General features: G+C 60.8%; 10 protein-coding genes across 10 annotated transcripts; 7 read left to right on the top strand and 3 right to left on the bottom strand.

Annotated features, from left to right (window-relative positions):
* The first annotated feature begins 114 nt into the window (after window positions 1-114).
* TBF1 (TTAGGG repeat binding factor) lies at window positions 115-4,510 on the top strand. The gene is made up of 4 exons (XM_047987791.1): window positions 115-264; window positions 381-772; window positions 856-1,417; window positions 1,478-4,510. Exons 1-4 carry the CDS (start codon window positions 207-209, stop codon window positions 4,057-4,059), a joined length of 3,594 nt encoding a protein of 1,197 aa, XP_047843780.1. The 5' UTR covers window positions 115-206; the 3' UTR covers window positions 4,060-4,510.
* A 204-nt stretch (window positions 4,511-4,714) lies between these two features.
* On the top strand, window positions 4,715-5,071 carry JDV02_006398 (uncharacterized protein; the record flags this gene model as incomplete). The annotated part of the gene is made up of 1 exon (XM_047987790.1): window positions 4,715-5,071. The coding sequence occupies one exon, from the start codon at window positions 4,715-4,717 to the stop codon at window positions 5,069-5,071; it is 357 nt and encodes a 118-aa protein (XP_047843779.1).
* An 873-nt stretch (window positions 5,072-5,944) lies between these two features.
* Window positions 5,945-7,786, top strand: JDV02_006397 (uncharacterized protein; the record flags this gene model as incomplete). The annotated part of the gene is made up of 3 exons (XM_047987789.1): window positions 5,945-6,047; window positions 6,578-7,279; window positions 7,395-7,786. 3 exons carry the CDS (start codon window positions 5,945-5,947, stop codon window positions 7,784-7,786), a joined length of 1,197 nt encoding a protein of 398 aa, XP_047843778.1.
* A 516-nt stretch (window positions 7,787-8,302) lies between these two features.
* On the top strand, window positions 8,303-8,614 carry JDV02_006396 (uncharacterized protein; the record flags this gene model as incomplete). Its single annotated transcript, XM_047987788.1, has 1 exon — window positions 8,303-8,614. One exon carries the CDS (start codon window positions 8,303-8,305, stop codon window positions 8,612-8,614), a length of 312 nt encoding a protein of 103 aa, XP_047843777.1.
* Window positions 8,615-9,164: 550 nt separating this feature from the next.
* Window positions 9,165-11,342, top strand: JDV02_006395 (uncharacterized protein). Its single transcript, XM_047987787.1, has 4 exons — window positions 9,165-9,857; window positions 9,936-10,121; window positions 10,193-10,705; window positions 10,783-11,342. Exons 1-4 carry the CDS (start codon window positions 9,570-9,572, stop codon window positions 10,969-10,971), a joined length of 1,176 nt encoding a protein of 391 aa, XP_047843776.1. The 5' UTR covers window positions 9,165-9,569; the 3' UTR covers window positions 10,972-11,342.
* Window positions 11,343-11,900: 558 nt separating this feature from the next.
* On the top strand, window positions 11,901-13,959 carry JDV02_006394 (uncharacterized protein). The gene is made up of 5 exons (XM_047987786.1): window positions 11,901-12,131; window positions 12,261-12,521; window positions 12,627-12,655; window positions 12,774-13,293; window positions 13,402-13,959. Exons 2-5 carry the CDS (start codon window positions 12,492-12,494, stop codon window positions 13,645-13,647), a joined length of 825 nt encoding a protein of 274 aa, XP_047843775.1. The 5' UTR covers window positions 11,901-12,131; window positions 12,261-12,491; the 3' UTR covers window positions 13,648-13,959.
* Window positions 13,739-16,563, bottom strand: DBP6 (RNA helicase). Its single transcript, XM_047987785.1, has one exon. The coding sequence runs from the start codon at window positions 16,487-16,489 to the stop codon at window positions 13,766-13,768; it is 2,724 nt and encodes a 907-aa protein (XP_047843774.1). The 5' UTR covers window positions 16,490-16,563; the 3' UTR covers window positions 13,739-13,765.
* Window positions 16,564-16,750: 187 nt separating this feature from the next.
* On the top strand, window positions 16,751-19,267 carry SPT14 (Phosphatidylinositol N-acetylglucosaminyltransferase). Its single transcript, XM_047987784.1, has 2 exons — window positions 16,751-17,569; window positions 17,649-19,267. The coding sequence occupies exons 1-2, from the start codon at window positions 17,088-17,090 to the stop codon at window positions 18,688-18,690; spliced, it is 1,524 nt and encodes a 507-aa protein (XP_047843773.1). The 5' UTR covers window positions 16,751-17,087; the 3' UTR covers window positions 18,691-19,267.
* JDV02_006391 (uncharacterized protein) lies at window positions 19,012-21,858 on the bottom strand (the record flags this gene model as incomplete). Its single annotated transcript, XM_047987783.1, has 1 exon — window positions 19,012-21,858. One exon carries the CDS (start codon window positions 21,856-21,858, stop codon window positions 19,012-19,014), a length of 2,847 nt encoding a protein of 948 aa, XP_047843772.1.
* Window positions 21,859-22,451: 593 nt separating this feature from the next.
* JDV02_006390 (uncharacterized protein) lies at window positions 22,452-26,503 on the bottom strand. Its single transcript, XM_047987782.1, has 2 exons — window positions 26,224-26,503; window positions 22,452-26,144 (listed from the first exon to the last, which is right to left on the bottom strand). Exon 2 carries the CDS (start codon window positions 25,790-25,792, stop codon window positions 22,745-22,747), a length of 3,048 nt encoding a protein of 1,015 aa, XP_047843771.1. The 5' UTR covers window positions 25,793-26,144; window positions 26,224-26,503; the 3' UTR covers window positions 22,452-22,744.
* Between the last annotated feature and the right edge of the window lie 1,448 nt (window positions 26,504-27,951).

The following is a 27,951-nucleotide window of genomic DNA, read 5'->3' as shown; positions in this document are numbered from 1 at the left end:
GCACCCAGATCGACTGACTCAGCAAATTTTCTCCGACCGCCCGCCCGCCCGCCCGCCGCTCTGCACCAGAGATAGAAGAGAGAGAGAGAGACACGCCAAGATAGCAGCAGCTGTAGCAGCAGAACCGCCTCTTTTCCTCTCCGCCCGTCTCCGACCACCCGGAAGACACTCATGCGCATGTCCCCCCCCACGCGGTAACCGTGTCAATGGGCATCATGGCCGAGCCGGCGCAGACCACCGCCGGCGCAGCCGCCTCCGCGCCAGGTACGCCTGCATCCATAGATGGCACCGCTCTCTGCTGTCCGTCCTTGCGACAGACGCTGTCCCGGTGCGCGCAGCGACGCTGACATGTCCCTTGCTGACCCTGATGATTGATCTAGACATCAAACAAGAGCATGACCCGACGACTGGCCTCGAGGGCCTCGACTTCAGCCTGTCGCCCGAGCTCGCGTCCAAGCGGCCCTTCCACGATGTCGCAAGCGGCGCGACGGACAGTCCAGAGGCGAAGCGCGCAAAGACGGAGGAGGGCCAAGTCGAGGAGGACTCGCTCGAAGACGGCCTCGCCCTCCTTGTCCAGAATGCCCTATCCAACGTCGGCGACCTGGTCGACCAGTTCAGCGCCGGCCCCGACGCCTTGCCCGCGCACTCGACCGCTGAGCCCATGGAAGTGGACAGCGCGCCGACCCCGGAGCCGACCAAGACCCCGGCCACGTTTGCGCTCGAGCCTCAGCGGTACATTCGCGAGATGAACATGCATGCGCTGGGAAACTTGGTGCGTCTGCTGCCTCTTCTGGTGGCGCGACAAAAGGCAAGCGAGCGCAGCCCGCTGACCAAATGCTTGTTGCATGATTCTAGGCCATCTCTCTACTTCTCATCGTAGCGCAGCCACCGCTCGAAGACACTATCAAACTGATACGCAACGGCGACTCGGACCACGGGCGCTCGTACCGTCAGCTCAGGCAGTCACTAGAACAGACCCGATCCCTATACACCTCAAAACACGTCCTATCAGCGCTCGAGCTGGAAATCCATGACACCGACTCGCGCACCCTCCTGGAGCTGGCGAACCTGGCACAGCTCGGCTCATGGCTGGTCGACGGCAGCCAGAACTCGCTCGACGAGGCCGACGAGTCCTTCCTGTCAATGTTTGACTGCCAAGTCTCCGACCTGCCAGCCGGTATGGAGGAACTGTATCTGGGCATCATGACGCAGAGAGCCGTCGAGTCCCTTGCCGTCAAGGAGCCGGAAAAGCCCTCGGAGGAGATTTTAGGCGAGATATTAATGTCGGGGCTCGAGGACCGGCTGCGCGGTCAGCATGGCGGCAATGAGCTTACGTCCGCGGACCAGCACTTTGTCTCGTCCGTTCAGTCCCGCAAAGAGACCCTGCAGGGGGAGGCAAAGGAGCAACCCGAGCCCAGTTTGTTTCCCTGCCTTGAAAACGCTTCAGGCCATAAAAGCTGACTGATGTAATCCATAGCCGCCCTTCGGGAAAAGCACCCCTTGGAAGACCTGCTGCGATTGTACGTCAAGTACGTCAGAGAGCGCCTCGCGGCGACATCGCACCTGGGACCCAAGTTCGGCATATCCATGGACATACGCGACGCTTCTACCGCAGCAGACGTCGCAAGTGACACGAGCGTCGGCCACGCCAACACCGACACCCATCATGCCGAGGGCGAAGTAGACGTCGACCTGGATGACCTGTCGTCATTCTTCGAAAAGACGGCCTCTGGGCTGGTACAGGACGCGCTGGCCGGTCTTACGGAGGAGACAAACGAGGCGTCGACAGCAGAGGGAGGCGAGCAGGGCGTTCACACCAACGGCGTAACCAAGGCCACGACTGGGCAAACAAACGGGAAGATCGATCTCACAACAGACTACAAGGAACTGGAGGCGCTGGTTGCCGAGAGCACGTCCAACTATGTCAGGACAACGCTGCACGGCCTCTCGCCTGTCCCGTACCAGCCGACCGTTCCCCAAAGCACGGAATCGTTGGCGGCCCAGCTCCCGTACCTTCAGCAGCTGCAGCAACATCAGGCGCAGCACCCTTACTACACTTCATACTCACAGCCTCCGCCCGAGCCACAGGCCCCGGCCCCGGCCCCTGGCGAAAACCTCCCCCCGAATCAGACATGCTCCAGTGCGACCTTGTACGATAAAGCCCGACAGGCGGCCTTGTCCAAGACGTCATCGCACACGAGGAGAGAGGGCTCCCACTCGACGAGGCGGCCATGGAGCCAGGACGAGGAGAAGGCGCTCATGGCTGGACTTGACATGGTCAAGGGACCTCACTGGAGTCAGATTCTGACCCTTTTCGGGCACAACGGCACCATCTCGGACATTCTGAAGGAGCGGACGCAGGTCCAGCTCAAGGACAAGGCGCGGAACCTCAAGCTGTTCTTCCTCAAGACGAACTCGGAGATGCCATACTACCTGCAGGCCGTCACTGGCGAACTCAAGACGAGGGCTCCTACTCAGGCCGCCAGGAAGGAGGCGGAGGAGCGGGCGCGTATGACCTCGGAAGAGGACCAGGCCAAGCTGCAAGGGATCCTGACGCTGGCCGGCGGGCTGCAACACCCACCCCAGGGACGAGCCACAGGAAGCCCAGCCACGGGCAAAAGTGGCAGCGTCGTGACACCGGCGCAAGCCGCGGCGGCCGCTACGTCGTCTGCGCAGCGGCCGAGTCCGCAGCAGCCAAGCAGTCCGTGGCACGCGTCCGCACAGGCAGCGAGCCGTCCGCATGGGGGCGTCGCCGCATCATCGTCGTCGACGCCAGCATCGGCGCAGACGACGACGACGACGACATCGACCACGACGCAGGGTACCAAACCGGGCGTGCAGGCGACAACACAGCAGGTGCTACAGTCGATGCCGCAGGCTCCTCCGCGGCCACAGGCTCAGATCCCCCCTCAGGCACACAGGCCGCAGCCGTACGGCAACCAGCCGCATCAGCTGCAGTACCAGCATCTGCAGCAAGCCCAGCAACAGGCCCGGCCGCAGACCCAACAACAGAAGCCTCAGGGGCAGCAGGGGCAACAGCAGCAACAGCAACAACAGCAACAACAGCAACCGCCTCAACAGCAACCGCCTCAACAAGGCCAGAGCCAGCCGCAAGCTCAAAACACGCAGGTACTGCAACAGCAACAGCAGAGCCCTGCCGCCCGGTCGCCAGCAACGCCCCAGCCTGCGGCGCCTCCCTCGCAACCGCAACGCCCACTGTCTGCTCAAGCCCCGACGCCTACCCAGGGGCACACACCGGCTGCCGCTCAGCTTCAAGCCCGGGCTCCGGCTCCGGTTCAGGCGACGGCACAGGCGCAGCTACAGGGCCAGGCCACCGCGCAACATTCCCAGGGTCAGACCCAACCTCAGGGCCAGGCACAGACTCAGCATCCCCAAAGCCAGATGCAGCCTCAGACGAAACCACAGCCGCAAGCAGCACAGGGGCAGGCCCAGACCCCTGCCCGCCCGGCGCCCGTTCCTGCGCAAGGCGCCCAGGGACACGGTCAGGCGGCTGCGGCCCAGACAAACCAGGCCAGACCGGTGCAACCACTGACTCCGAGCCAGCCGGCGCAAGGTCGACCGGCCCTCCCCGTTACAGCGCTGGGTCAGCAAGGCCAGCAGAACCAGCAGCAGAACCAGCAGAGCCAGGCTTCTCTCCAGAACGGTCTGGCTCAACCGCAGCGGCCGCAGAGCCAGCCTCCACCGTCACATGCTGCGCCGCCTGCAGCGGCCCGTCCGCCTAGTGCTCCCGCGACGCCGCAGCCTCAGCAGCATCCTCCCGCAGCGGCGTCGACAGTTCACGGACACCTGCCTCAACAGCAAACGCAACCACAATCACAACCACAACCACAGGCGAACCACAACTCGGCTCCCGTGTCTGCGCCTCCGCCCCAGCAGGCGCCTACCGCCCAGGCACCAGCTCCTCTCGCTCTGCCAACGCAACCGCTCGAGGCAGCACCACCCAAGTCTCAGGAGGAGACACAGGCCGACGACAATGCCGCCGAGGCCGCCCTACTCGAGGGTCTGCAGGCCGTTGTGGCCCAGAGCCTAGCATCGTGAATGCCAAGGACCTTTCCCGTCGCACACATCGTTTTGTCTACGCGCCACCACCCTTTGGTGGACGGGAAAGAGAGTCGCACTGCCACGACATGAATGTTCTCACACACACGCTGTATGTACGACTAATGACAGACACCGGGCAGGGAGGGGAGGGCCGCAACATAGCTGGTCCAAGCAGCCCCATGCTTTTCCTCATCTGGGCCGCTTGCTTTCTCTCATTATCACTTTACCTTATATCTTGTTTTCCGGCGCAATAGGAGGAGCAGGGGCGGAGAGGCGCCGGGCTGGCGCGATCCTTTCAAAGCTACATCTTACACCGGGGTGGTCAGCCAAAATTACGCTTTTTCTAGCTTTTCTGCATGGGAAATGATACCACGGAGTCTTAGGGACGGATGATGGGGTAGGGTAGGGATTCGTCATCATCACATTTGGGGGTCTATGCGCGGCGACAGACGCCTCATCTTGGGGAGTATTTAGACTAAAAAATACCCTTGGGTGGTTGAGATGATGCCTCCTCGACTGATTCCTTCGCCATGGCATTCCACGTGGGGACTGGTTCTGGCCGAGTGGCGACATTGTGACTTGTTCCATTCCGAGTGTGTCCAGGAGTGCTCCGGCTCTATCGGTGGTGACGAGACAGTGACGATGGCAAACCATGAGCCTCTTGACTGTCATCCTCTGTCCCAAGTCCTCCTCTTCCTTTCCCTTCTCTGTCTCACACGCTCCTCCACCTACTTACTACCTGTCCTCCTCGCGATGCACAAAGAAAGACCCTACAGAGGGTGTTAGTCATAGACCAGACCACTCACTCACTCAGCCATCATCATCATCATCATCATCATCATCCAAGAGACAGCAACGTCAACGTCACCGACAACGAAAACGACAACGACAACGAAACAGTCAGGTGCGTGTGCCAAGCTCACACCAGCCTACTGCTAGCCCGTCCTACCCCCCGCCCCCCTTCTCTAAGAACAAGGGGAAGGGGGAGGGTGATACGGGTGGTGAATAGGGGAGGCACGACATCGCTGCGGGTAGCCGCCGGGGTCATAACGTCGTCTGTCGGTCGGTCGGTCTCCGTGGCTGGTGCCGGTGCTGGTGCTGCTACTACCCGGGGAAGGGGGGCCCGGGCCCGGAGCTGTTAGTACAGTAGTAGTAGTAGGTAGTAACGAAAGTAGTAGTAGTCGTAGTAGTAGTAGTCGTAGTAGTAGTAGTCGTAGTAGTAGTAGTCGTAGTAGCAGTAGTAGTATCATCAGAAGTAGTACTAGTCGTCGTCGTCGTCGTCGTCGTCGCACGGGGGGAAGGCCATGCCGTGCGATGATGGGCAGCCGGGCAGACCGGCCCTTGCTACTGAGTGAGACGGTGCGGTGCGGTGCGGTGCTGTGCGACGGGAAACAATTGAAGAATGTCGGTAAACGTGAGGCTGCCTGCTGACCGCCTTGTCGAAGTTGGGTTTACGCTTGGGCTGTCGAGTCGATACGGAGGAAAGAGAGGGGAGGGAGCGGGGGCAGCGAGTGAGAGCGGTGGTGGTTATATAGCTGCGCGTGACTCCACGCCTTTTCGCGCGCCACCAGCACTGGTTTGTATACTGATGGTCACCGAAAAGGCGGCAAGGGCTCTGGTATAAATACCTAGTGCTGCTGCCCCCCGCTCCGTCCTTCCTTTGACTTTGTTCGAGTCCTTTTCTGGGGCGCTCAGTTCCTAGACTAGGAAACACCAGTGGCAGCAGCAGCCAGATCGCAGAGCACAGGAGAATCACATCTTATATCAAAGACTTTAGCAGGCCCTCCAGAGGCACCTCTCTCTTCCCCACCGACGTACACCTCGGCTATCAAGTCAAGCACTCCACCGGACGGCAAAGTCGATCCTTTTTTCCATCCTAGGAATGATTCACCTGACGAGTCTCAAGCGGAACCGCGCGCGCTGCAGTCATCCCAGCGACCGCTGCCCGCACGGCAACTGCGCCGTCAGGGGGCCCCACGGCTCGGGTAAGTACCAGCTGTCCCTGTACTGCGGGCCGCACACGTGCCTGTACTTTGACGAGACGGGGAGGGTGTGTGACCTGCCTCGTGTCAACCACCCGAGTTACTGTGAAGAGCGTGAGTTTTTGTTGCCTTGCCGTCGCCGCCGCCGCCGCCGCGGCGAACGCCCCCCCCCTGTCCGCTTGTTTTTCCGGCTCCCTGTCCTGCTGCCTGTCCCTGCCCATGGGCTTGTCTGTTCCGCATGCGAGCATGCGGCATGGGCAGTCAGGCAAACAGTACCGGGGGACGGTAAAGAGAGAAGACAGAGAGAAAGATGAAAAGAAGAAGGGGCTGACGGCGAGGCGCGGGGGTTGGCGAGAGGGGACTACAGACATCAGATGTCAGGGGTCAGCCGAAGGGGCCAGGTGCATGCAAGAAGTGAGGGAGGGCCGGGTCGGCGACTATCGTTTCTGCTGGCCATATCGTCGGTGGTCTCTTCCTCCTCTACCATGCTCATTCAGTATACATGTTGTCTGACCCAAGGTGGCGTATGACAGACAACTGTGTCGAGGACGGGTGCCGCAGCCAGCGCCGATGGTTCGGCGGCCGAGACATGAGGCGCTGCGACGAGCACCGGTGCCACTTGCACAACTGCACCGAGGCGCGCGGACGGAGCGACTACTGCCGAAACCACACATGCCGATCCGAGGGCTGCCGCGAGGGCGTCATTAGCGGCGCGAGCCTCTACTGCGTGCGTCACGAAGGCCTGTTCAGCGGCAACGGTGTCGGCGGCGGCGTCGGCAGCGGCTGGGCATGTGACTTCGACGCGTGCGAGCACCGCGCGCTGTCGGGGCATCAGTACTGCAATATCCACGAGTGCGAGGTACGTGAGTGCCTGGGACCAATAGTTGCAGGAGTGGCCAACTTTTGCTTCGAGCACAAGTGCCGCGTCTGCTCGCACAGGAAGCTCGCCAGCGGGCGCTTTTGCCTCGAGCATGGTTGCGCACACATGGACTGCGGAGAGCGCGCCGTCAACAGCGGCTGGTGTGACGCGCATTGGAACAGGCGGCGGCGGCGGCGGCGGCGGCGCTCATCGTGGTCACGATCACCCGGCGTTCGGTTCGAAGACACCATCGACGACCACGACGACGACGAGGAGCTTGATGACCTAGACTACGATGACGATGAGTACGACTTGGACGACGACGATGACGACGAAGATGGCCATGGTAGATGGCGGCCAAGATCCCGTGTGCGAGGTGAGCTACTCTGCAGAGTTGCAACAACTGCTGCGGGAAACTCCGTGCAGCGGCGGTGCGGTGAATGAAGCAGGACTCCAGCTGACTGATCTCCGATCTCCGGGGACCCACACAGGGGCGGCGGAGCGGAGCGGGTCCCCGGCCCGGGCCTGCCATTTCCGGACCGGAAGCGGGCCCATACCGGACCGCATTTGCAGCCGGCGTGCCGAGCGTGACTGCGACTACTGCACGCAGCACCGGTGCCGGGACCGCAATTGCGACGGGCCCGTGCGCGGCGAGACGTCGCTGTACTGCCGCGGGCATGAGTGTGAGCGCGACGGGTGCCAGCGCAGGGTGCACCGCGGCCGCGGCGCAGCGGCATGCGGCTCCGTTTCCGTGTGCGCCCGACACCGGCGCTGCGTTGTCGACGGCTGTGGCAGGGACGTCGACGGCCGCGGCATAGACGCCCTGTGCGTGCGCCATCGGTTCCTCGGCGCGCCCTTTCGCGGTTCTGGAGGCCTTGCGTGAGTGTTTATGGTGCGTCCCCAAGTGCCTCTTCCGTGTTTTCTTGCTCTCTGCCGTTGCTGTTTCTGTCACTTTAGCAAGCCTCGTGCTAACATGCAGATGTTGTTGGTCAAAGCTGGCTTGCTAGCGAGTGAACATGATCTGGGCTTCTGTTTTGTGCTTATCCCAGAGGTAAGGAAATTGTCAACATGGTTGCCACAATATTGGCTGTGGTGGAAGTCCAATGCAGACTGCACCTTCTTTTGCCGTGGTGCATCGGGACGAAATAGTATCAAGGGTAGTATAGGCTGCAAAACATGCTGCTTGAGTTTTGGTTTTCACCACACATCAGCAAACAAACATACTTGGGTGGCGGTTTTCGCGAGGTGGTAGACAGTCAAAGCATCTCCCCTAATCGCAAGACTTTATCGAACGGTGACGCCACAACGCGTACCAAGAAATGACAGACCCCCAGCAGGGACCAACGAGACTTCTAGGCATGTCGCCTACTAGGCGTTAGCCAAAGAGGCCATGGCGTGAATGGGTTGTCCCTGTGCAGAATCCGAGGCAAATGCCGGCCTGACCGTTGATCCGTATCACCGCGCCCCAAGCTCCGCACGCGTTTCGATACAGTCGCGCGAAGAAGCTACTCACATGTCCACGAATGCATCTCGTAATCATGAGCCCAAGGTGATCTGCACGTCGCCAGGTTTTGCGACAAGGCAACTCATTCCACCATCCCGAGGCATTCGCTTCGTCAAGGCCCACGCGTCTCCCGAGATCGTAAGAGGTTTGGTTGACGACTCGAAAAGTGTCCACGGAAACAAGTTCCGTCGTGAGCATACCGGTTAATGACCGTGTCGTTGCCGGCGAGCTCCGCTCTCCGTCAGGGACGGTTAGAGCCCACGCTACCCCAGTACCACTGCAACGCCATCAACTGTCAGTGGCTTTTGAGTTATTATGACTGGCGCGTGAACTTGAGACACTCGCGTATATCTAACATTCATAAGCGATCACGTCTTATCCATGTCATCAATAACCTGATCTCTGGCATCCATGCCATCGATAACCTGATCTCTGGTGTCGTTCTGTAAGCCCGGACAAGCGACTGACCGGACTTCGCTAGCCGGCGGGTCCAGGTATCATTCTCGCCAGCGCCTTCCTTCCAGTCATGCATGTGCAGGAAATACTGCGCGTATCAAAAGTGGCGTCCGCGTCGGGATCGCGTGTTTGAGTTTCGGGCTGCAGGGCTTGAGACGAAATGAGCCGTGCATAGGTAGTCCGTGGCGGCCAGCAGTATGCAGGCACAAGGCGTGCAAGACTGAAGGCACGTGTATAGACTGGTAGATGCTCCTGCCAACCACGCGGAATGCAAGTGGCATGACCATCACTGCGGTTGTATCGTGCCTCAGGACTGCCGAGAGGGCGGGCAACGCCTCGCTTCTTACCACGCCAGTCGCCTGATACCTGAGCTTTCGGTTCCTAAAGGAGCTTGCTTCTGGTAATGGGTGTTGCAAACGCGTCGAGGTTCCCCAAACCGTAAAGGAGGCGTCGCACTAGCAACAACCCGGCGTGTCGATGATGCCGCCGCTGGGGTAGGTTGTTCGACTCCATGACTGCCTATTACAATGCCGCAGTACCTATTCCGTTGGCGACGAGGTTAAATAGATGGCCATGGCCGCCAGGAGGCCGAGCCTTTCTGCCCATCAGCTTCACGACTCACATTTACTCCTGGTGTCTCGAAACCAAGCCTGAGCTTCCTGATAGATAGCGGTGTGAGTCGACTAGGTCACCTACTACCCGCGAAATGCACTTGCACACTCTTCTCTGGATGCTGCCTCTGGTAGATGCGGCAACCGTTCATTCTCTCACGAAGAGAGCTGAACCAGCGCCCATCTTAAGACCGCGGGACGCGGCCGCAATCCTTGCCGACAAATACATCGTCAGGCTCCGAGACGACATCCCGGCTGCCCAGGTCGAGACCCTCATGGACAGCATCAAAGAAGAGGCACATGAGGTTTACAAAACCGTGTTCCCTGGTTTCAGTGCGACTCTCGACACGGCTGGACTGGAACGCTGGCGGAATCATCCAGACGTAGGTCTTTGGCAGAGATCAACGTCATTAGTCGACTGATGTTAGCCTGTCTCTTGCTGATAGCACACACGCACATAGGTCGAATACATCGAGCACGATTCAAAGTACACGCCGAGCCGCTTCAGACTGCAAAAAGACGCACCTTGGGGCCTGAGCCGCATCTCGGCCCACAAGATGGGGGCGTCCAAGTACATATTCGACGAAAGCGCCGGAGAAGGCACTTGCACCTACGTTCTCGATACCGGCATCGACTTCACTCATCCTGTAGGTCATAAGCATGCTATCGCAGCGGGGCGTTTGCCCAGGGGAACGGCAAGCGGCTTACCTTCGAGCAGGAATTCGAGGGCAGGGCCGAGCAGATACACTCATACTTTGAAGATGAGCCAACCGACGGCGAGGGCCACGGTACGCATGTCGCGGGCATCATCGGCAGCAAGACGTATGGCGTGGCGAAGAAGACGCGCTTGTACGGAGTCAAGATCCTGGGGGACTCGGGCTCGAGCCCAGGGTCGATCTTCATCGCGGGGGCCGACCTGGTGCTCAGGGACATGAAGAAGCGCAGTTGCCCCAAAGGCGTCTTCGTCAACCTCAGCCTGAGCGGTCCGCCATCGGTGGCAGCCAACGAGGCGGCTTCGAAACTGGTCAAGGCCGGCATATTCGTCGGGGTCGCAGCCGGCAACCAAGGAGGGGAGGCGATGTTGCGATCACCGGCGTCGGCAGAGTCGGTGTGTGTGGTAGGGGGCAGCACCGAGGACGATTCCTGGTTCAAGGAGTCCAACTATGGCGCGCGCATCGACATCCTGGCCCCGGCAGCGGGGATTCGGTCGACGTTACCGGGAGGAGCCATTGTAAGTTTCCTCTTGTCCTCGACTTCGGCAGGGGGGGGGGGAGCGAGCTGCTGACAGCAAGATCAACACATGGGCAGGGCATAGCGGACGGCACGTCCATGGCGGCGCCTCACGTTGTCGGCGTGGCGGCGTATCTCGGGGCGCTCAACGGCATCAATGGCAGCGCACCGCTGTGCAGCCTCATGCGCGAGATGGCACACCGAAACGCGATCAAGGGTGTTCCCAGGGGCACGAAGAATCTCCTTCTCTTCAACAATGCTGCGTAGAGCACGCGTATGGGCACGGGGAGGGGCGAGGCGAGGATGCCGACTGTCGGGCCCATTGCACTGTTGATGGTTTCGATGGTGGTATCTGGAAGGCAAGGTCAAAGTGGTTGTCGTGTCAAAGTAGGAGAGGGGATGATGCATATACTGTACATGCATGAAATTCTGGCTGGGGTAAGTACCTTGTTCGTGCCTGCCAAGTTACGTGTATGCCGCTTCACACGTGATGCTCTCGTGGACAAGTAGCTCGTAGTGGTGGTTTGTTTTCCGCCCTTGTGTTGTCCGGTCCTTGATCGAAACCAGTGCCGCCATGGATGATGATGCATCACGATTCACGACGACTAGCAGACGGAAGAGGGTTGACATGCAGCAGGGACGCATTTTGCAGCTCCCGACTTGGACACGTCATGGGCCGCGCCGCGCATGGCATCGGTTACCTACCTAATCGGATGCAGAGACGACAGCTGCGTAACTAGTTACCACCCACCCATCTAACCCAGCGTGCTTCGGCTCTCGATGACCTGCGGGCCAGCGCCCCGAAAGGCAATCAATCACTTATCACCAATCTCGTCCGAACCGGGCAGGCAGAATGCCGGCCCATGTAGTACGAACTATACGGTCACGAGTGCCGGCATCAAGACTTGGATCGAATCCTGGATGCCCGCTTCAGCAGAATGGTAGCACTTGGAAATACAGTGCATACAAAGTATGAATGCCTTGGTTCTTCTTGGCCTTGTTGGTTCATGAGGTGAGAACGCTGGACAAGGCGCACCTTGTCCAGCATGTCCCTCCAGCCGCACAGCCAGCTCATAGGGTCACAGTGCGCGGGCCGTATTGGACGTCCCGTGTTCCCCCCCCCCCCCCCGCCATAGCAGCGGCAGCGGCAGCCGCCGCCGTTGGCGCCTCACGCACCACTCACTACACAAATATGACGTCGGGATGCGACGCCGCCAGCCATTTACTCCCCCACCTACATATATATACGCCCGACAACCGACAACTGACAATACACTCATGCACCCACCATGCCACCCGGATGATCCTCCCGGGCAAGCCAGCCAAACAACAAAGTAAAGGGACAGAGCGCGCGCGGGGCTCGTCCAAGACAAGCTGGTCACACGGCGGCCAACGGCTCGCTCGTCACCTTCTATAAGGTAACTTAGGTAGGCACAGTACAGTCAGTACCTACTTGCTGCGCATGTGTATTAATTTATCGAATTCATCAATTTTAATTCGGCCTGCCATGGGACTCTTCCCCCCCTGCGGGCCAATGGGCTGATCGCTGAGACAAGACACTTTGTACTTTGTACATACATACACCCGCCAAACTCCCTTTTCTGCCCCCTCGACACCGCCTCTCCCCCCTCCGCCGTGGCCTGTTTTCGTTGCCCTCGTCGGTGTCAGACAGAGACACACCTGACGAGGTCTTGTTTTGTCACAGTTGCGGGGGTACGATATTGATTGCCCGCCGTCGTCGACGTCGTCATCGTCGTCGTCAACCTCGCCGCCGCAAAGCCATCATCATGTTCAACCCGGGCGTTTTTTACATGCTTGTAAGTCGCCCGCCGCCTGACGGACGACCCTCGTCCCTCATCTGCGGCGGCCCCAGAAAGCTCATCACGACGATGCTAACCGCAACAACCGCAAACACCACACAGGCCAGCGTCGTGCTCTTTGCCGTCGCCGTGTACGTTGCCCTCCGGCTCCTCCTCTTCACCCTCCTCCGCCCCAATCCCAATCCCACCCCAGCTTCACCATCACCACTAGCATCGCGGACCAGCTGCTGACACCACAAGGGACAACAGCGTCGTCCACTTCCACACGGCGCACCTCTCACTCCCCCTCTCGTCCTCCATCACCGTCCTCGCCGTCGTCCTCCCCATCGCCGCCTTCCTCAACGCCTACATCTACCCCAACCTGCTGCGCAACTCGCACGCCTGCGCCCTCGCCCCCCGCGACCACTCGGCCCTCGAGCGCCTCGCTCCCGTCCTCCTCCAGGGCCTCCAGGCCGTCGTCACCAGCGTCCTCGCCACCCTCCTCTTCGAGGGCCTCGTCCCCTCCCCCGCCCTCGACTACCTCGTCGACTACGAGTGGGGCCGCCTCTACGACGCCCGCGATGCCCAGAGCATCCGCCTCATCCAGGACACGTACCGCTGCTGCGGCCTCCGCGCCGTCGACGACCGCGCTTATCCCTTTGACGACGGCCCGCGCGCCTGCGCAGACGTCTATGGCCGCGTCGCCTCGTGCGAGGCGCCCTGGAAGAGCGCCATGCAGATCACCTCGGCTGTCGACTTTGGCGTTGTCCTCGTCGTCGGTCTGATGCAGGTAAGACGGAGCGTTTTTTTCCATTGACGAGCTTCGTACACTCAGAGCGCAAACTGTTCCTGGTTCGTAGTGACACACCTACTGACTGACCTCTGACGCCACGCGCAGATCATCGGCCTCCTCCTGATGCGCGAGCGCACTAAGTGGTGGACGGCGCTGCGCACCCAAGATTGGAAGCAGCCGTACTGCGACGACACTGCCAGCCAGTCCCTTCTCATTCCCGACGAGGAACACGAGGCAGATGGAAACCCCGATCCACCACCGCAGGCACAGGGCTACGGCGCGCTCCAGGAGAGGCAGCCGACGCCCACGGTCAGACCCGTCGAGGAAGGGAATCCGCCCAGAAGTCGCTAGGCAGTGGTTGGGTCATCGACTTGCACGGACACGGGCACGTATCGGAACTATGAGCCGCATGATATACGGTAGCGATGCGTTTGGAGTTTCTGTTATTTATTTCGTGGTACTTGTTTTATCATCTTCTTCGGACCTCCAATGCCTCCTTTCCGAGCTTAGCCAGTGCCTTCTCGTAGTCTTGGACACGCTCCTCGCTCATCTCATCGATCTTGGTCCGCTCGACCTTTTGCGCCCGTCTCACGCCCTGTCCCTTGGCAATCTTGCCCCAGAACCAGCCGCTCTCCTCGTCGCCGACCAGCGTCCACGCGCAACCGGACCGGCCAGCGCGCGCGGTTCGGCCCACGCGGTGGACGTAGCCGGCCGCGCTGGCGGGCAGGTCGTAGTTGATGACGTGTCCTAGCTTGGGTATGTCGATGCCACGCGCCACCAGGTCGGACGCTACGATGAGGCGGATGGGGGACGAAGGGGTCAAGAAAGCCCGCAGCGTCTTGCGCCGAATGTGCGTAGGCGTCGTCGACGTGAGGGTGCTGATGTGCGCCGATAGCGTGTCGTCTAGGATGGCGAGCAGTCGCGATAGACGGAGAGCCGACTCGTTGGACTTGGTGAAGATGAGGCAGTGCGGGAGCTGCGACTTCGCCGGCGGCTTGGCCGGCTCGTCGGCGCTCGAGTCAGAGTCGGAAGTGCTGTCCGAGTCGGAGCTTGACGACTCTGAGCTACTGTCCGAGTCGGAGCTCGAATCTGACGACGACTCTGATTCGGCGACATCCTTTGTATTTGCAACGTCCTTCACCTCAGTATCGGCAAGTCCCGCCTTCATGTACGGGCCAAGCAGAAGGTCCAGAAGATACAGCGGCTTGAGATTCGTCTCATGAACGCGGATTGCAAACTCTTGGAGAAGCGCCGGCAAGGTGTGTTCTGCGATTGGAACGCTGCCGTCGCTCTCTAGCACAATAAGCTGCGGCCGCCGCAGGGCGAGCTGGTTGAGCAGACTCAGGTCGCGCGTCAGCGTCGCGCTAAGTACCACTTTGCGCACGCCCGAGTAGGCCATGTCCGGAAAGTCCCTCGCGCTGAACCGGTCGACCTGGAACTTCTCCATCACCAGGTCGAGCCAGCCCTGGAAGCTCTGTGCCAGGAGCTTATCGGCCTCGTCGACCACGAGCCACCGTACATAGTCCAGGCTTAAGCCCGGTGTCTGTTCGATGTGCTCCACGAGGCGACCCGGGGTACAGATCAAGACGTCCACGCTGGACGAATGATCAATGACTTGACCGTCCCAGAGGCCAAGCCGAGGATCCCGCTCCTCCGTTCCCTGGTCAAGAAACTCGTCAATGTCGGCGATAGTGGCGTTCCGACGTCGCTGCTCCTGTGACTGCTTGAGAATTTCCTGGTAGACCTCTGGATCGTAACGGGACTCGCTGCTCATAAGCGCCTCTTGCTCGCTTTTGATCGACTGACTACCCACAGCCACACCGATTCGGACCCTCTTGCGTTCGTCGCCGTCGAAAGCCTTCGCACAAACTTCAAAGACGTCTTGTGCTTGCTTGACGAGCTCTCGCGTGGGCAGCACGACAAGAGCTCTCAGCCTCGTGACAACGCCTTGACTAATATCTCGCACAATGGGCAGGGCATATGCGAGCGTTTTACCGGAACCGGTCGCGGCAGAGACTAAGACATCCCCAGGGCGGTGTTTGCTCGTAGGTAGCAAAAGGGGAATCGCAGCTGTCTGAACGGCGAATGCTTCAGGGAACCCCTTTTGCTCTAGAACACGTACGGCTTTGGGGGGTATTCCGAGGTCCTTGAAGGAAGCGCGCATATCTTGAGAGACGCGGGTAGGGTTCGCCAGCCATGCAGGGAGAGTGTCGTAGGTAGGCTTGACTTCTTCATCCTCGACAACCTTGGGCTGCGGCAAGGGTTCCAGGCCGTGGAGTTCCTCGGGCTCCTGGTCGGAGTCATCTGTTTCTCTGCGAACTTCTTGTGCCAGCTTCAAGGACTTGGCCTTGCGCTCGAGGACGGCCTTGTGACGGGCATCTTCCTGCTCCCGCTGGAGCTGTTCCTCGGCGGGATCAATCTCGACGGCTTTTTTCTTCTTTTCCTTCCTTCTTTTCTTTTCTTGTGAAGGCGCCGGCTCTTCCGGTGCAGCCATCTCTGTGTCTTGGGCAACGTTATCCGCGTCCGCCATTATGACATCGTCTTCTCCCTCCGGTGCGGCTGCATCATCGGGCTTCTGCTGCGGCTCCGGACTGACTTCGGCTTCAAGTATAGGCTCCGGTTCTTGATGTTTTGCCTTCTTCTCCTTCTTCTTTTTCTGTTTGTCCCTTTTCAGCTCCTTGTTTGTGGCTGCGGGAACGTCCACCTGTATGTCCCCGTCATCGGGTGTCTTGGCGGACACGGTGTCGGGACGGGGTGCCTCAGCATCAGAGTCGTCCGAGTCGCTCTCGGCTGCTTTCGTCCGTTGCTTGCGCTTCCGCCTATTCTTCTTCTTCTTGGGCGCGGCATCGCCACTCGGCTCTGTCGGGCTGGTGGTCGCCTTTACTGCGGCCGGCGCATCCCCCACCGTCTTTGTCTTTTTGGTTCCTTGCGGGCCCGTCGGTTCCTCTGCGTCCCGCTTGCGCTTGGGCTTCGGCGGGCTGGGTTCATCGTCAAAGTACTGCACTGTCGGAGTCGGCTCCGGCTCTTTTGGTGCAGACTTGGCCGGGGGCACGTAGCGGGCGTAACTCGTGACATCGCGGGGCTCCGCAGCAGGGGAAGCCTGCACAGCCGCTGGTCGAGTCTGCACGGGTGAGGATGTGGGGGCCGAGGAGGGCTTCGCGCCCTTTGCCGGAGGTATGTATCTCGCATACATGGCTGCGAGACCGATTGGCCCCTTGCGAGTGACGGAGGCGTGGCTGAGGCGGAAGCGTGCAAAGTTGGAGGTTGCGCGAGGTGAGCAATGATGGAAGCTCATCCAAAAATTTAGGCGGTGGCGGGCCTTATCGCGGTTCTGCCAGACCCCACCGCCGGTCGTATCGCGGCGACTAGCCCCAGTATAAGTAACATGCCTTGCGTGCGTGCTACCGCACCCCCTGTCTCGCCCAGGCGGCACCGAGTTCTGGTACCTAGATCGCGAGCGGAGTGACCTGCAGCCACTACGAAGTAACTAAACCACCGTCCGTCCAGATTCCGGACACTCATCACACGTTTGCACTCTCGACCGGCCTTCATGTCCACGCTTTGGCACGCTACGCGACATCGATAAACTGAGTTCCTCGCCATCCGCCCCCGCTGAAGGAAAACTCTCCAGAGGACTGGCCATTAGCAACCGGGCCTCGTCGGCGACGACGCTCCACACGACGCCAGCTCTCTCATCCAACTTGAACACGCGCCATCGTCATCACATCACCACAACCCTCACTCCCCCGGCGGCGGCGCGCTTGCCCGCCCGCCCGCCCGCCCGGCTCACCATGGCGCGCCGCACGTACAACATCGCCATGGTCAGCGACTTCTTCTTCCCGCAGCCCGGGGGCGTCGAGTCGCACATCTACCAGCTCTCGAGCAAGCTCATCGACCGCGGGCACAAGGTCATCATCATCACGCACGCCTACGACGACCGCAAGGGCGTGCGCTACCTCACCAACGGCGTCAAGGTCTACCACGTGCCCTTCCTCGTCATCTACCGCCACACCACCTTCCCCACCGTCTTCTCCTTCTTCCCCATGCTGCGCTACATCTGCATCCGCGAGCGCATCGAGATCGTCCACGGCCACGGCAGCCTCAGCAGCTTGTGCCACGAAGGCATCCTCCACGCCCGCACCATGGGCCTGCGCGCCGTCTTCACCGATCACTCTCTCTTTGGCTTCGCCGACGCTGCCAGCATTCTGACCAACAAGCTGCTCAAGTTTACGCTCAGCGACGTGGACCACAGCATATGCGTGAGCCACACGTGGTAATTAATCCCTTGCCCCCCCCCCTCTCATCATGACCCGCTGCGCGAGACTTCTCATCCGACTGACACCTCTTCGCAGTAAAGAGAATACCGTCCTGCGCGCCTCGCTGGACCCTCTTATGGTCTCCGTCATCCCCAATGCCATCGTCGCGGAGAGCTTCCGTCCGCGCGACTATCCGCCCTCCCCCATGTCCAGCACCACCGGCGCCGTCACCTTTGCCCCCGAGACGTCGCCCAACCGCCTCGGCCCCAACGACATGATCACCATCGTCATCATCTCCCGACTCTTCTACAACAAGGGCACCGACCTGCTCACCGCTGCCATCCCCCGCATCCTCGAGGACCACCCCAACACGCGCTTCATCATCGCCGGCTCGGGCCCCAAGGCCATCGACCTCGAGCAAATGATTGAGACCAACGTCCTCCAGGACCGCGTCGAGATGCTCGGCCCCATCCGCCACGAGGACGTGCGCGACGTCATGATCCGCGGCCACATCTACCTCCACCCCTCCCTCACCGAGGCCTTCGGCACCGTCATAGTAGAGGCGGCCAGCTGCGGCCTGTACGTCGTCTGCACCCAGGTCGGCGGCATTCCCGAGGTCCTGCCCTCCCACATGACCACCTTCGCCAAGCCCGAGGAGGACGACCTCGTCCTCGCCACCGGCAAGGCCATCACCGCCGTCCGCGCCGGCAAGGTCCGCACCGACAGGTTCCACGACCAGGTCCGCAAGATGTACTCGTGGGCCAACGTCGCCCTGCGCACGGAGCGCGTCTACGACGGCATCTCGGGCGCCATCTCCGAGGAGGACTTCTACGGCTTCGACACGAGCGGCTACAGTGGCAGCCGCGTCCGCGACTTTGCCCTCATAGACCGCCTCAAGCGCTACTACGGCTGCGGCATATGGGCCGGCAAGCTGTTCTGCCTCTGCGTCGTCATCGACTACCTCTTCTTCCTCTTCCTCGAGTGGTGGTTCCCCCGCGAGAACATTGACATATGCCCGGACTGGCCGCGCAAGACGCTCGACCCCGGTGGCAACGGCAAGAAGGCCGGTGTCGCCGCCTCCGCCGCCGCGAGCAACAGGTCCAGTGGCTCGCACGGCGCGACGGCCAAGTTGGATTGAACGAGCCCCAGCAGCGACCTGACGATAATAATTACGGATTGAATGAAAGACTTTGTATGCTGGTAATAATAGCCTCGGGAGGAGCATGATAATGCAGGTCTCCGAGGCAAGGGGAGAAAGCCTTGGCTCCAAGCGCTCAACCTCAGAGCAGAGACAGCCTTAGAACATTAATATACCCGACGCAGCGTTTGAGAGGATGTTGGTGGTCGTAGAAATTGCACGCTATCTACACATCGATACATTGACAGTCGCTCAGGAGCGCGCTCTCACCGGAGCGTTGACGCTGCCTTGGGCTATGTACCATCCTCACGACCCCAGCCGTCAACCCCTCGTCCCTATCCGTCGCCTCTTCCCGATGCTGGCTGCCGCGCCGCCGTCTCCCGCCAGTTCGTCCTCGTCCTCGGCCGTGTCGTCGGCCGGGGTCGCCACGCTCGCCTGGCGCGTGGCCGACAGCGGCGGAGGCACGCCGCGCTCCTTCTCGGCGCTGCGCAGGTCGCCCAGCAGCTTCTCCACCTCGACGAACATGCTGCGCGTATTCTTGACCACCCCGTTTTCGTCAACGTGGTACCCAACCACCTCTTCCTCCTCGTCCTGAGAGCGCTTCATAAACGCCGCACCGGGGCCGCGGTCCGGGTCCGGGTTGTACATGATGGCGTTGCAGAACATGTGCACCAGCTCTCGCTCGAGCTGTGCACTGTTGACGATGCCCTTGGGCGGGACGAGGTCCTCGGAGAAAGGCAGCCATACGCTCGCGGTGCCAGGGTCTCCTCCTGAGAGGCTGGAGGCCGCCTGGATCGCTGCCTTGTTGCCCTGCTTGATCGCTGCCCGTATAGACGTGATGTCCTGGGGTTGTAGTACGATTTGGCGATAGTTGGGCGCATCCTTCTCACGAACCCCCGTTGCGAACATGTTGGCGTCGCGATGGCTCGAGATCTGATCTAGGGCCGACGACGAAACTTTCGTAAAGCCTCGCGTCCAAAGCACCTGGCTCAGTGGCGGTGTCGACTCATGTGGTGATTCTTGTCGCTTCCTTTTCGCGAGGCGAGAAGAAACGCTGCCTGGTGTGGCCATGTGTGGCCGGCCGTGCACGCTCTCGTCCGCTGTGGTGTCGCCGGCATCGTCGTGCGCCCGCGGCGTCATTGCCTCCTTCTTGATCTTGGTCGTAGAGAGCATAGAGTGATGGTCCAACGCCAGCTCATCAGCCTGGGACGCTACCGACTGACTCCTCCTCGAAACTGAAGGCGTAGCGCTCGCCCGGGCATTGCGCGGCGGGCGACCCCGGGGTCGCGATGTAGGCGCCTCGCTTTGCGGCGTAGGCTTTGGCATCACCTTCCTCATTCCGGTCCTCGGCGTATCGGACACGATGGATGCATCTCGCGGAGGAGGGCTGACGGGTTCGTAGGCCGGGCTTTCTGGCTCGGCAACAACAGGACCTGGCGTCGAAGGTGTCGACTGCGATGCCCATTTGGTGCCGAAGCCGCGAGTCAGAGAAGAAGGTGTTGTCGCCCCCGGCGTGGTGGGCGCGGCCACAGGGCTGAGCCGCCTGACAGCCGGGGTTCCAGCAGCTTGGCGGATGATGTGCTCTGGGATGGCGGGTCGGGGGGGTTGCGTGGTATAGGGAGACGTGTACTGTTTCTCTTTTGCGGAAGCCAGAGGTGCGGGCGACGCTGAAGGGGAAGGCCGCTGTCCTTGCTGGGCAGGGGTTGTTTGGGCTTGAGGCCATCTCTGAGGTGCAACGTGAGGGCCAGCAGCGCCTTTTGGTGGCGTGGGAGATGCAGCCGCAATAGGTCGAGGCTGCGGGTGAGCTTGCTGAACGTGTTGTTGCAGCTGAGGCTGCTGCGGTTGGATGGGTCTTCCGGGCGGCAGCACGGGTGTCGTCGACGGAGGACGAACTTGCGGCGAAGCGACTCCTGCTGGCCGAGGAGGTGCGGGTTGTAACGGCGTTGGCACCTGACTTGTCCCTTGCGGAGACGCCAAAACGGGCCTGCCAGCAGGACGTGCTTGTTGTGCAGTCGCTGGGATGTGGCCCGGTGGATAGCCCGGGTATTGTTGTTGTTGCTGTCGCTGTTGAGCCACCAGGGGTTGCTGTTGCTGCGCCGGCTGGATGGGCTGCGGCGGTTGAGGCTGCAAGGGCTTCTGCTGACTCGTTGCAGTCGGCGGTACGTTTGCCATTTGTGGTTGCTGCTGCTGCTGCTGCTGCCCACTTGGAGTGGCCTGTCCGGCTTGTGGTGGCTGATATGGCTTCTCCCACTTCAGACCGCTGGCAGGTGAAGGTACCGGCTGTGGTGTGCCTGGCGCGGCATCTTTGGCAACCTTCGCCGCGTCTGGACGCGGAGGGACAGCTTGCTTGCCAGGCTGCGCCGGGGATTGCGGAACTCGAGGACCGGTGTGCGGCACGCCGGCCGGAGGCTGTAACACGGACCCAGGTCCAGCGGACGGCTTGGGCGAAGGCACCGGCCGCGCGGACGGTGCTGCAACCGGTGGGTGGCTCGGCGGCACGACTGGTGTCTGTACTGGGGTCACCGTGGGTGGCTTCGGCGGGTAGACTGGTGTATTTGGTGTCGGGCCGCGCTTGACGCCCGGGGTCGCGTTTGGTGCGATCGGGACGTGAGATGGGCTCGCTGCGTGCGCGCCGGCGCCGACCTTGACGTCGCGCGCGGCTGGTGCTGGTGAGCTTCCCTGGGCAGCCTTGGAGGCGAGCCTTTCCTTCTCGACCTTTTCCAGAAGCTGGATCTCTTTCTGCACGGTACCAAACCGCCTCTCGTCTTCGCGCACCTCCTTGACGACACCGTCGCGATACCGCGCGTACAGTCGGTCCACCAGCGTCGGGATCTTCTCGAGGTGATTGTAAGCGTCCTGGAGCGATGGCAGCGGAGGACTTCCAATCTTCCTCTTCCGCGAGTTGGGCGACCTTGACGCATCGGGGGCTCCGTCCGACGCCCTGTCAGCCTCGCTCCTCACCTCGTCGCGCAGCAGCAGCAGGAAGAGCTGCTGCAGCGCCTCGGGCGCCAGGCGTGCCGGGTCGTACGTGGCACCATCCCGAATAAGGGAGTTGCCCCTGAGCCCCTCAGAGATGCGCACGAAAGCCGTCGCATCGAGGCCCTGCGTCAGCAGCGCCTGGAAGAGGAACAGCGACTCGAGGGGCGTGTAGGCTGCCGGGTTATTCATGCCCCCTGGCCCGCCTCGCCCGCGGCCGAGGGGACCTTCGCGCTTCGCGGCGAGATGAATCGGCGCCAGCGTTGATTGCGGAGGCCGGGTGATGTGAGCGCGCGCGCGCCGCGTCGGTGTCGTCGCCGCGCTTGCGTTTCGAGGCTTCCCTTCGACAGGTCGCTCGCGATCGACTACGTCATTCCGGATCCGCCAAACGCGTGTACGCGGCCTCGGTCGGTGCCTCTGAGTCTCAGGACGTCGTTCCCGGCTGTTTCATCGACTATTCGTGGATATTGAGGCTCGTCCTCGATGCGACGATTCGAACCGTTGTCGCGATGTTTTTTTTTCTAGGTCGCAACCGTTTGCCTGTTTATCACGTGATCGTAGGCTAGTTGCAGGCTGCGCGGATGGGTGGCAGGTTTTTGGGAGGTGGAAGAGGGAGAATTTCGGCGGACCGTCCACCGACGGGCATTGAATTGCGGTGCTATCACGTGATTCCCTCGAGCAACCACCCTGGCGCAAACCGATGTGCCTCTTTGGGACATCTACAATGCTGCACGGCGATGCTGCAACATAAGCAGTCGGGTCACGGAGTAGGATCATTTCTTTTGCATAGTTTCAGTTTCATCAATGAGTACCGACCCTCTGAACGGGCTGTATTTGAGGCCTGTACTCTAAGCCAGACGTATAAGTCGATATCCGTAACTCCTGACCCATGGTATCATATCACGAGAATAGCTCAATGAGCGCACACCTCCCTCCACGGCAAGCGTCCACTCGCCGCCTGCTCCAGATGGCTGATCAATCCTCAACGCCGTTAACCCTGCCCCAAACCCTCTTCAGAGGGCGGCGTTTGTAGCAATGTCGAAAAGCTGGAGAATAAAGCATGGAATCAAAAGAAATGTCACGGCGACGACGTGCTCGACGTGTCCGGGGAGCTTCTGCGCCGCTCTTCGCCGGAATTGGAGTCTCCGTCGTCCCGTTCCTTTGCTTGGCTCGTGAGCCGCAGCTTCTCGTCGAGTAGGGTGACGAGCCGCTCGGAATACTGGTCCAGCAGCCCACTCAACACCGTCTCGTTCATCGCCTTGCTCCGTATCGCCCGATCGCCGAGCGCGGCAGCAGTCAGCCGGAGCTCGTGGTCCAGCTCCGTTAGCACATCCGCGGTGATGGGCTCCGCAGACGAGAGCTTTTTTCTGTACGCCCGTAGCGTACGACAGGCCTGCTCCGTGGCCATGTTCAGGGAACCGAAGCCACGAAGATTAGGGGAAGACTTTTTCCGAGCCGTATTCAAGCCCAATGACGGCAAGGATGGCGCCCTGGCGACTCGCGATTTAGGGCTGGGTGGCGGGCTTTCCGCCTGGTTGCCGTGAGAAGGCCGGCGCCGCGACGGCGTATCCTCCATAATGGTGCTGTTGCCAGGGCTCATTTGGAAAGACGCCGTGGGCGTTCGTGCGTTGGTGGCGCCCGGCACCAGGTTCACCCGTGAAGACCTGCGCTGGAGTGTCCGTGGCGGCGAGCGCCTGCCGCCCGAAGGCGATGGACGCTGGAACTCCGCGAGCTCTGCTTTGGACAAGATCCTCCTCAGCGTAGGCCGGCCTGACGTCGTTTCCTTGACCGGCGATGGATCCCTACTCATCGACCGTGGCGTAGGATCGTTTAAATCGATGGCCCATATCATGATCGTGCCGTCCGATCCGACGCTCACAATCTTCTGCGTGCCATTATCGTCATCCACCAAGGCGACGCCATTGATGGCCTCAGTGTGGCCCCATTCACGGTCAAGAAAAGTGCCCGAGTTGGCGTCATAAATCCTCACCGACTTGTCCGTATTCGAAGAGCCGAGTAGGTAGTCCATATCCTTTGGCGCCCATTGCCCGATGGAGAGCGACTCCAGTGTGGCCGATTCAGCGCCGCTCTCATCCAGGCACTTGAAGTAGCCGAGCTGCCGCCCGGTAGTCAGGTCAAACTGGCAAATAGACCGGTCAAGTAGGGACACAAAGATGGTTCTATTGTCGGAGCCTAGCGTCATTGATGTCGGTGACGCCTTGAGCGAAATAGCTCTGGTGGGGATGGCCGCTAAGGTGTCTGGCTCTCCCTCCTTTGAGACAAGTTCGTGAATCTGCAACGTCCTGTCTAGGGAGCACGTAATCACCTTGTCTTCGGAGGGGACCAGCACGTGCGCAACCTTGGCGTGGAACTCAAGAGTTTGAAAGTGCTCGATGCTGCCACTCGAGTGCCGATGGAACAGCTGCACTGTACGGTCGCGCCCGCACGACGCCATGATGAACTTGGAGTCGTCCTCGAAGATGCTGATGCAGATGCATTCGGATGCATGTGCTTTCGTGTCCAGCAGACAGGCTTTTGTGTCGACTTCTGTGATCTTGAGAATGCCAAATCGGTCCGACGTCACTAGGAGCGTCCCATCCTTGTTTGTTTGTGCGCATGACAGCTGGTTCACCAGCTCAAGCTCGGAGTCGGGCTCGGCAGGATCGAGGGGTACCTCAATCGACGATCGAATCCCCCCCTCGATGTCCCAGTAGGTAACGTTTCCGTTAGAGGACCACGTCGCAAAAACGGCGTTGGCTTTGTTGGGCCGCCCTAGCGTATGTACGCCTGCAATCGGCTCTCCGTGTCCCGGTATCGGAATATGCATGACAGCCTCAGCCTCTTGACCAGGCAGGTAGTCAGGATTCCAAACGTCGATCGACTGCTTTGAGTCGATAGTGACTAGCTTGTCCGAGAGAAACCCCAGCGCCAAAATGCCAGCGGACGCCTCTGTACTCGTCAGGATGCTGTCCGCATTGCCATCCATGACACCTGGGACGTCGAGCGTCGCAAAGTGTCCGTATTTGCCTCCGACGTATGCCACGTCGCCGCGTATGGTGATGGTCGTGATAGCAAACCCGAGATTCAAAACTCTGACGAGCTTCATTTGCCTGTCATCGTGATCCAGTACGCAGACGTCTCCTGCTTCCGTGCAGATAATGAGCCTCTTCCCATCCACCGCGGCACAGCTAAAGGTCGCGTCCAGAAGGTCGCCGAGGAGCATGTTGCGCCCGGGCAGAGGCTTTTGCGCCGTGGGTGGGGTGGACGTCGAGTCGTTTGCAAATCTGGACTTTGAAGGCGAGGTACTCTGGCCGCCCTCGATTCTCCAGACCTTGACGTGGCGGACGCCAAGGGTGATGAGGGTATTGTCCATCCATACCATGTCCCTGACGTAGGACGTGCACCGATTTTGCTGGAAGAGCCGCGCGGCGCCGGTCCGAGGATCAATCTTCCAAACGTAGAGGAATCCGTCGTTGGCCGCGCCGAGGGAGGCAAGATACTTGGAGTCTGCGGACCATGCCACGGCTCTTACACCAAAGGCATGTTCGCTAATGGACACCAGAGGGATATCGGATGAAGCGTCCTGAAGGCTAAAAATCAAGACCCGCGGGCCATAACCCGTCTCGCCGACGGCCAAGTACTTGCCGTCCCGACTCAGGGCCAGACATGTAGCCGCCTTGATCCGCTCCCTGCTGGTCCACGTCTTCAATCCGGGCGAGTCTCCCCAGTCCCCTGGGCTGCACTGAGAGTCGCGGAAGCTGGGCGCCACACGGTTGCGGCTGTCGTTGGCCTTGGGCGTCGTTGCCGTAGGCGTACAAGGCGCATTCGGGGCTGTGGTGACGGAGTATACGGGCACCGCGGCCGGGCGGGCTCGGTAGAAGCGCTGCGAATACTGCTGGCCGTCGACGTCCACCACCACTACGGCGCCACCGGCGATGTAGGCAAAGGAGGAGTCGACGGTGTCGAAGCCGGTCGGAGAGCGACACGTGGTGCCGACGACTCTCTTTAGGGACAGGCGGGACTCTTGCGTGGTCCGGCCACGGGCAGGAGTCCTGACCGGTCGAGGAAGAAAGGGAGAATTGGACGGTGTGAGCTTCAGGCGGTTGTTGGATGGCGTAGCGGCCATGATGTCGCCATTGACTCGCTCAGCGGTGCCTCAGAGCCGTTGACGGAGAAGGCGAGGAATGCCGCGGGATCATTTGAGGAACCTGGCGAGCAGGAGGCGAGAGTGCGGGTGGTGGGCGAGTAGCACCGCGGGAGCGGGGGCTCCAAGACGAGGCCGCAAAGGACGAGAAAAAGGAATACGGGGGGTCAAAAGAAACAAAGCAACTCCAGAGCACCCTCGAAGACGCGATTGTCGGGTGCAAAATGTGACAAAGGAGAGGGCCGCCAATGTAAGTCAATGTCTGGCCGGGGCCGTCGAGCGGCGCGTGTCGCAGCAAAGGCGGTAAGGTGAGGTGAGGACAGGCTGGGGACGACTGCACGCGGTGTGAAGTCAGCGATGATGATGCAGGGACGGGTGCCGCAAAAGGAAGAGCAGGTTCCGCAAGCACTCACAGCAGCCTACGGCGGACGAATTAAGCGGAGAGAGAATATGCGTCGTAGTAGCAGCGGGAAAGGAAACTGGAAGGACTGGAATTCGGCTTGGAAGAGGGAAAAAAATCTGCAAACCGACCAATTGGTCTAGAGGCTCGGCCGCGACGCTGCGGAAAGGACAGCCGTGGAGTCGAGGCGGCGTGTTGCAGGCGAAGAAAACGGGTCACCGGCAGTGGGTGGTGCGGGTGTGGTGTTGAGGCCCGTCGGGTGTCACCTGTGCATGAGGTGAGGCGAGGCGAGGAGGTGAGGGTGCCACGCCTAGCATTTGTTTTGGTTCGGCAGCTGCAGCTGGGCTGGACGATGGAGCGTCTTCCCTGGTGCAGATGGCGCCCGGATGCGGCTCGCCTTGACGCAGAGCACAGCAAGCTGGGCCACAGCTCATTCGCATACGGGGGACGATTGGCAGCTCCCGTCCAGTCGGATGGAGCTCTTGCGCGATGGAGCCCCAAGGCCGGGGCTCGAGGCTGGAGGTGCCCTGTAAGTCACAGGGCCCTCCCCCCCCTTCCCCCTGGTTGCCTGGTGTGCGCCAGTACAGGTACGTACTTCGTACCTGGTAGTGGAGCTCTGGAGGAGGGCTGTTGGTGCTGGCGGGGTGACGGGGGGGACGCTGTGGGCAACCTCATGGCCCGTGCCGAGCGCCAACCTCGAGCTCCCCAGGCCCACTATAACAGCACTGGGCTGCGCCCCAACCTTGATGCCCCTCCCGGCCGCTGTTGCCGGGCCATCAATTGAGCGTCGTCCCCCCCAGCTCTGCTAGCGCCCTTTTGGCGCACAAGGAAGACAAACGACGTCGGGAGAGGCGAGCAATCACACCATATTTCGCCCAGGCGCAATTGATCCGGGTCCTGCGAGGCCAATGCCTGATCCGAAAGCGCGAGTGAAACCTTGAGCTAGAATACGAAGTGCACGAGGTGCCATTTTGAACGCCGTAGTCCTCCACGCATGGGTGGCGTCGTGGCGGACGCTGCGGTGCGACCACCTGGGACGTTTGTTCCAGACTGGAGGCATCCCGAGCCGGCGGGAGGAGTCAGGCCCTGCGCGCTCCAGCAGCTACCTACCAGGTGCTTTTTTAATCTCCCCAGGGCGTCCAATGCGCTGGCCTCTACGGGAGAAGAGCTCGGGACTTGCCATTTTACGTGGTATTCTTCATCACGTCGCGTTTGACGGGAACGCCAACCGCGTTTGCAGTATGGAAAAGGCGTTTTGCGTTGGACAGCCATCCGTATCCATCGTACGTACGAAGTACATACTTACTTCCTACTTTATACAGTACCTACCTCACGTTGCACACGAATGGATTGATACCACAGGCCAGCATGTCATCGCAGAGCAGAGCAACCGGCGACCACGCAGCAGCCAAGGACCATGAAAGCGCGCCCGTCTGGCCACCGCGCCCTGGCAAGCCCCAGGCCCAGAACTCTCGTCACCTCAGCCCACACGCCGCACCGTCGTGGTGATCGCCCCAGGATCCCAGCGCCTGGGCAGCCATTCGGCTTCAGCAGCAGGCCACACCGAGAGAGGGTGAGCAGCCCCCGGAGGCTACCAAGTACACACTGTACGGAGTACACGTAGCTCGCTCGTTGATCCCTCTGTGCGTTGGCGCCCAGGCCGAGCGCAGTAAAATGACGATGATCCTTTTCCATTCTTTGCCAACGTGCTGACGCTGCTGCTGTGACGGCAAAGCCCAGA

This window comes from Purpureocillium takamizusanense, chromosome 5, assembly GCF_022605165.1.
Source record: "Purpureocillium takamizusanense chromosome 5, complete sequence".
NCBI lineage: Eukaryota > Fungi > Ascomycota > Sordariomycetes > Hypocreales > Ophiocordycipitaceae > Purpureocillium > Purpureocillium takamizusanense.
This window is presented reverse-complemented; position numbering and strand designations above follow the sequence as displayed.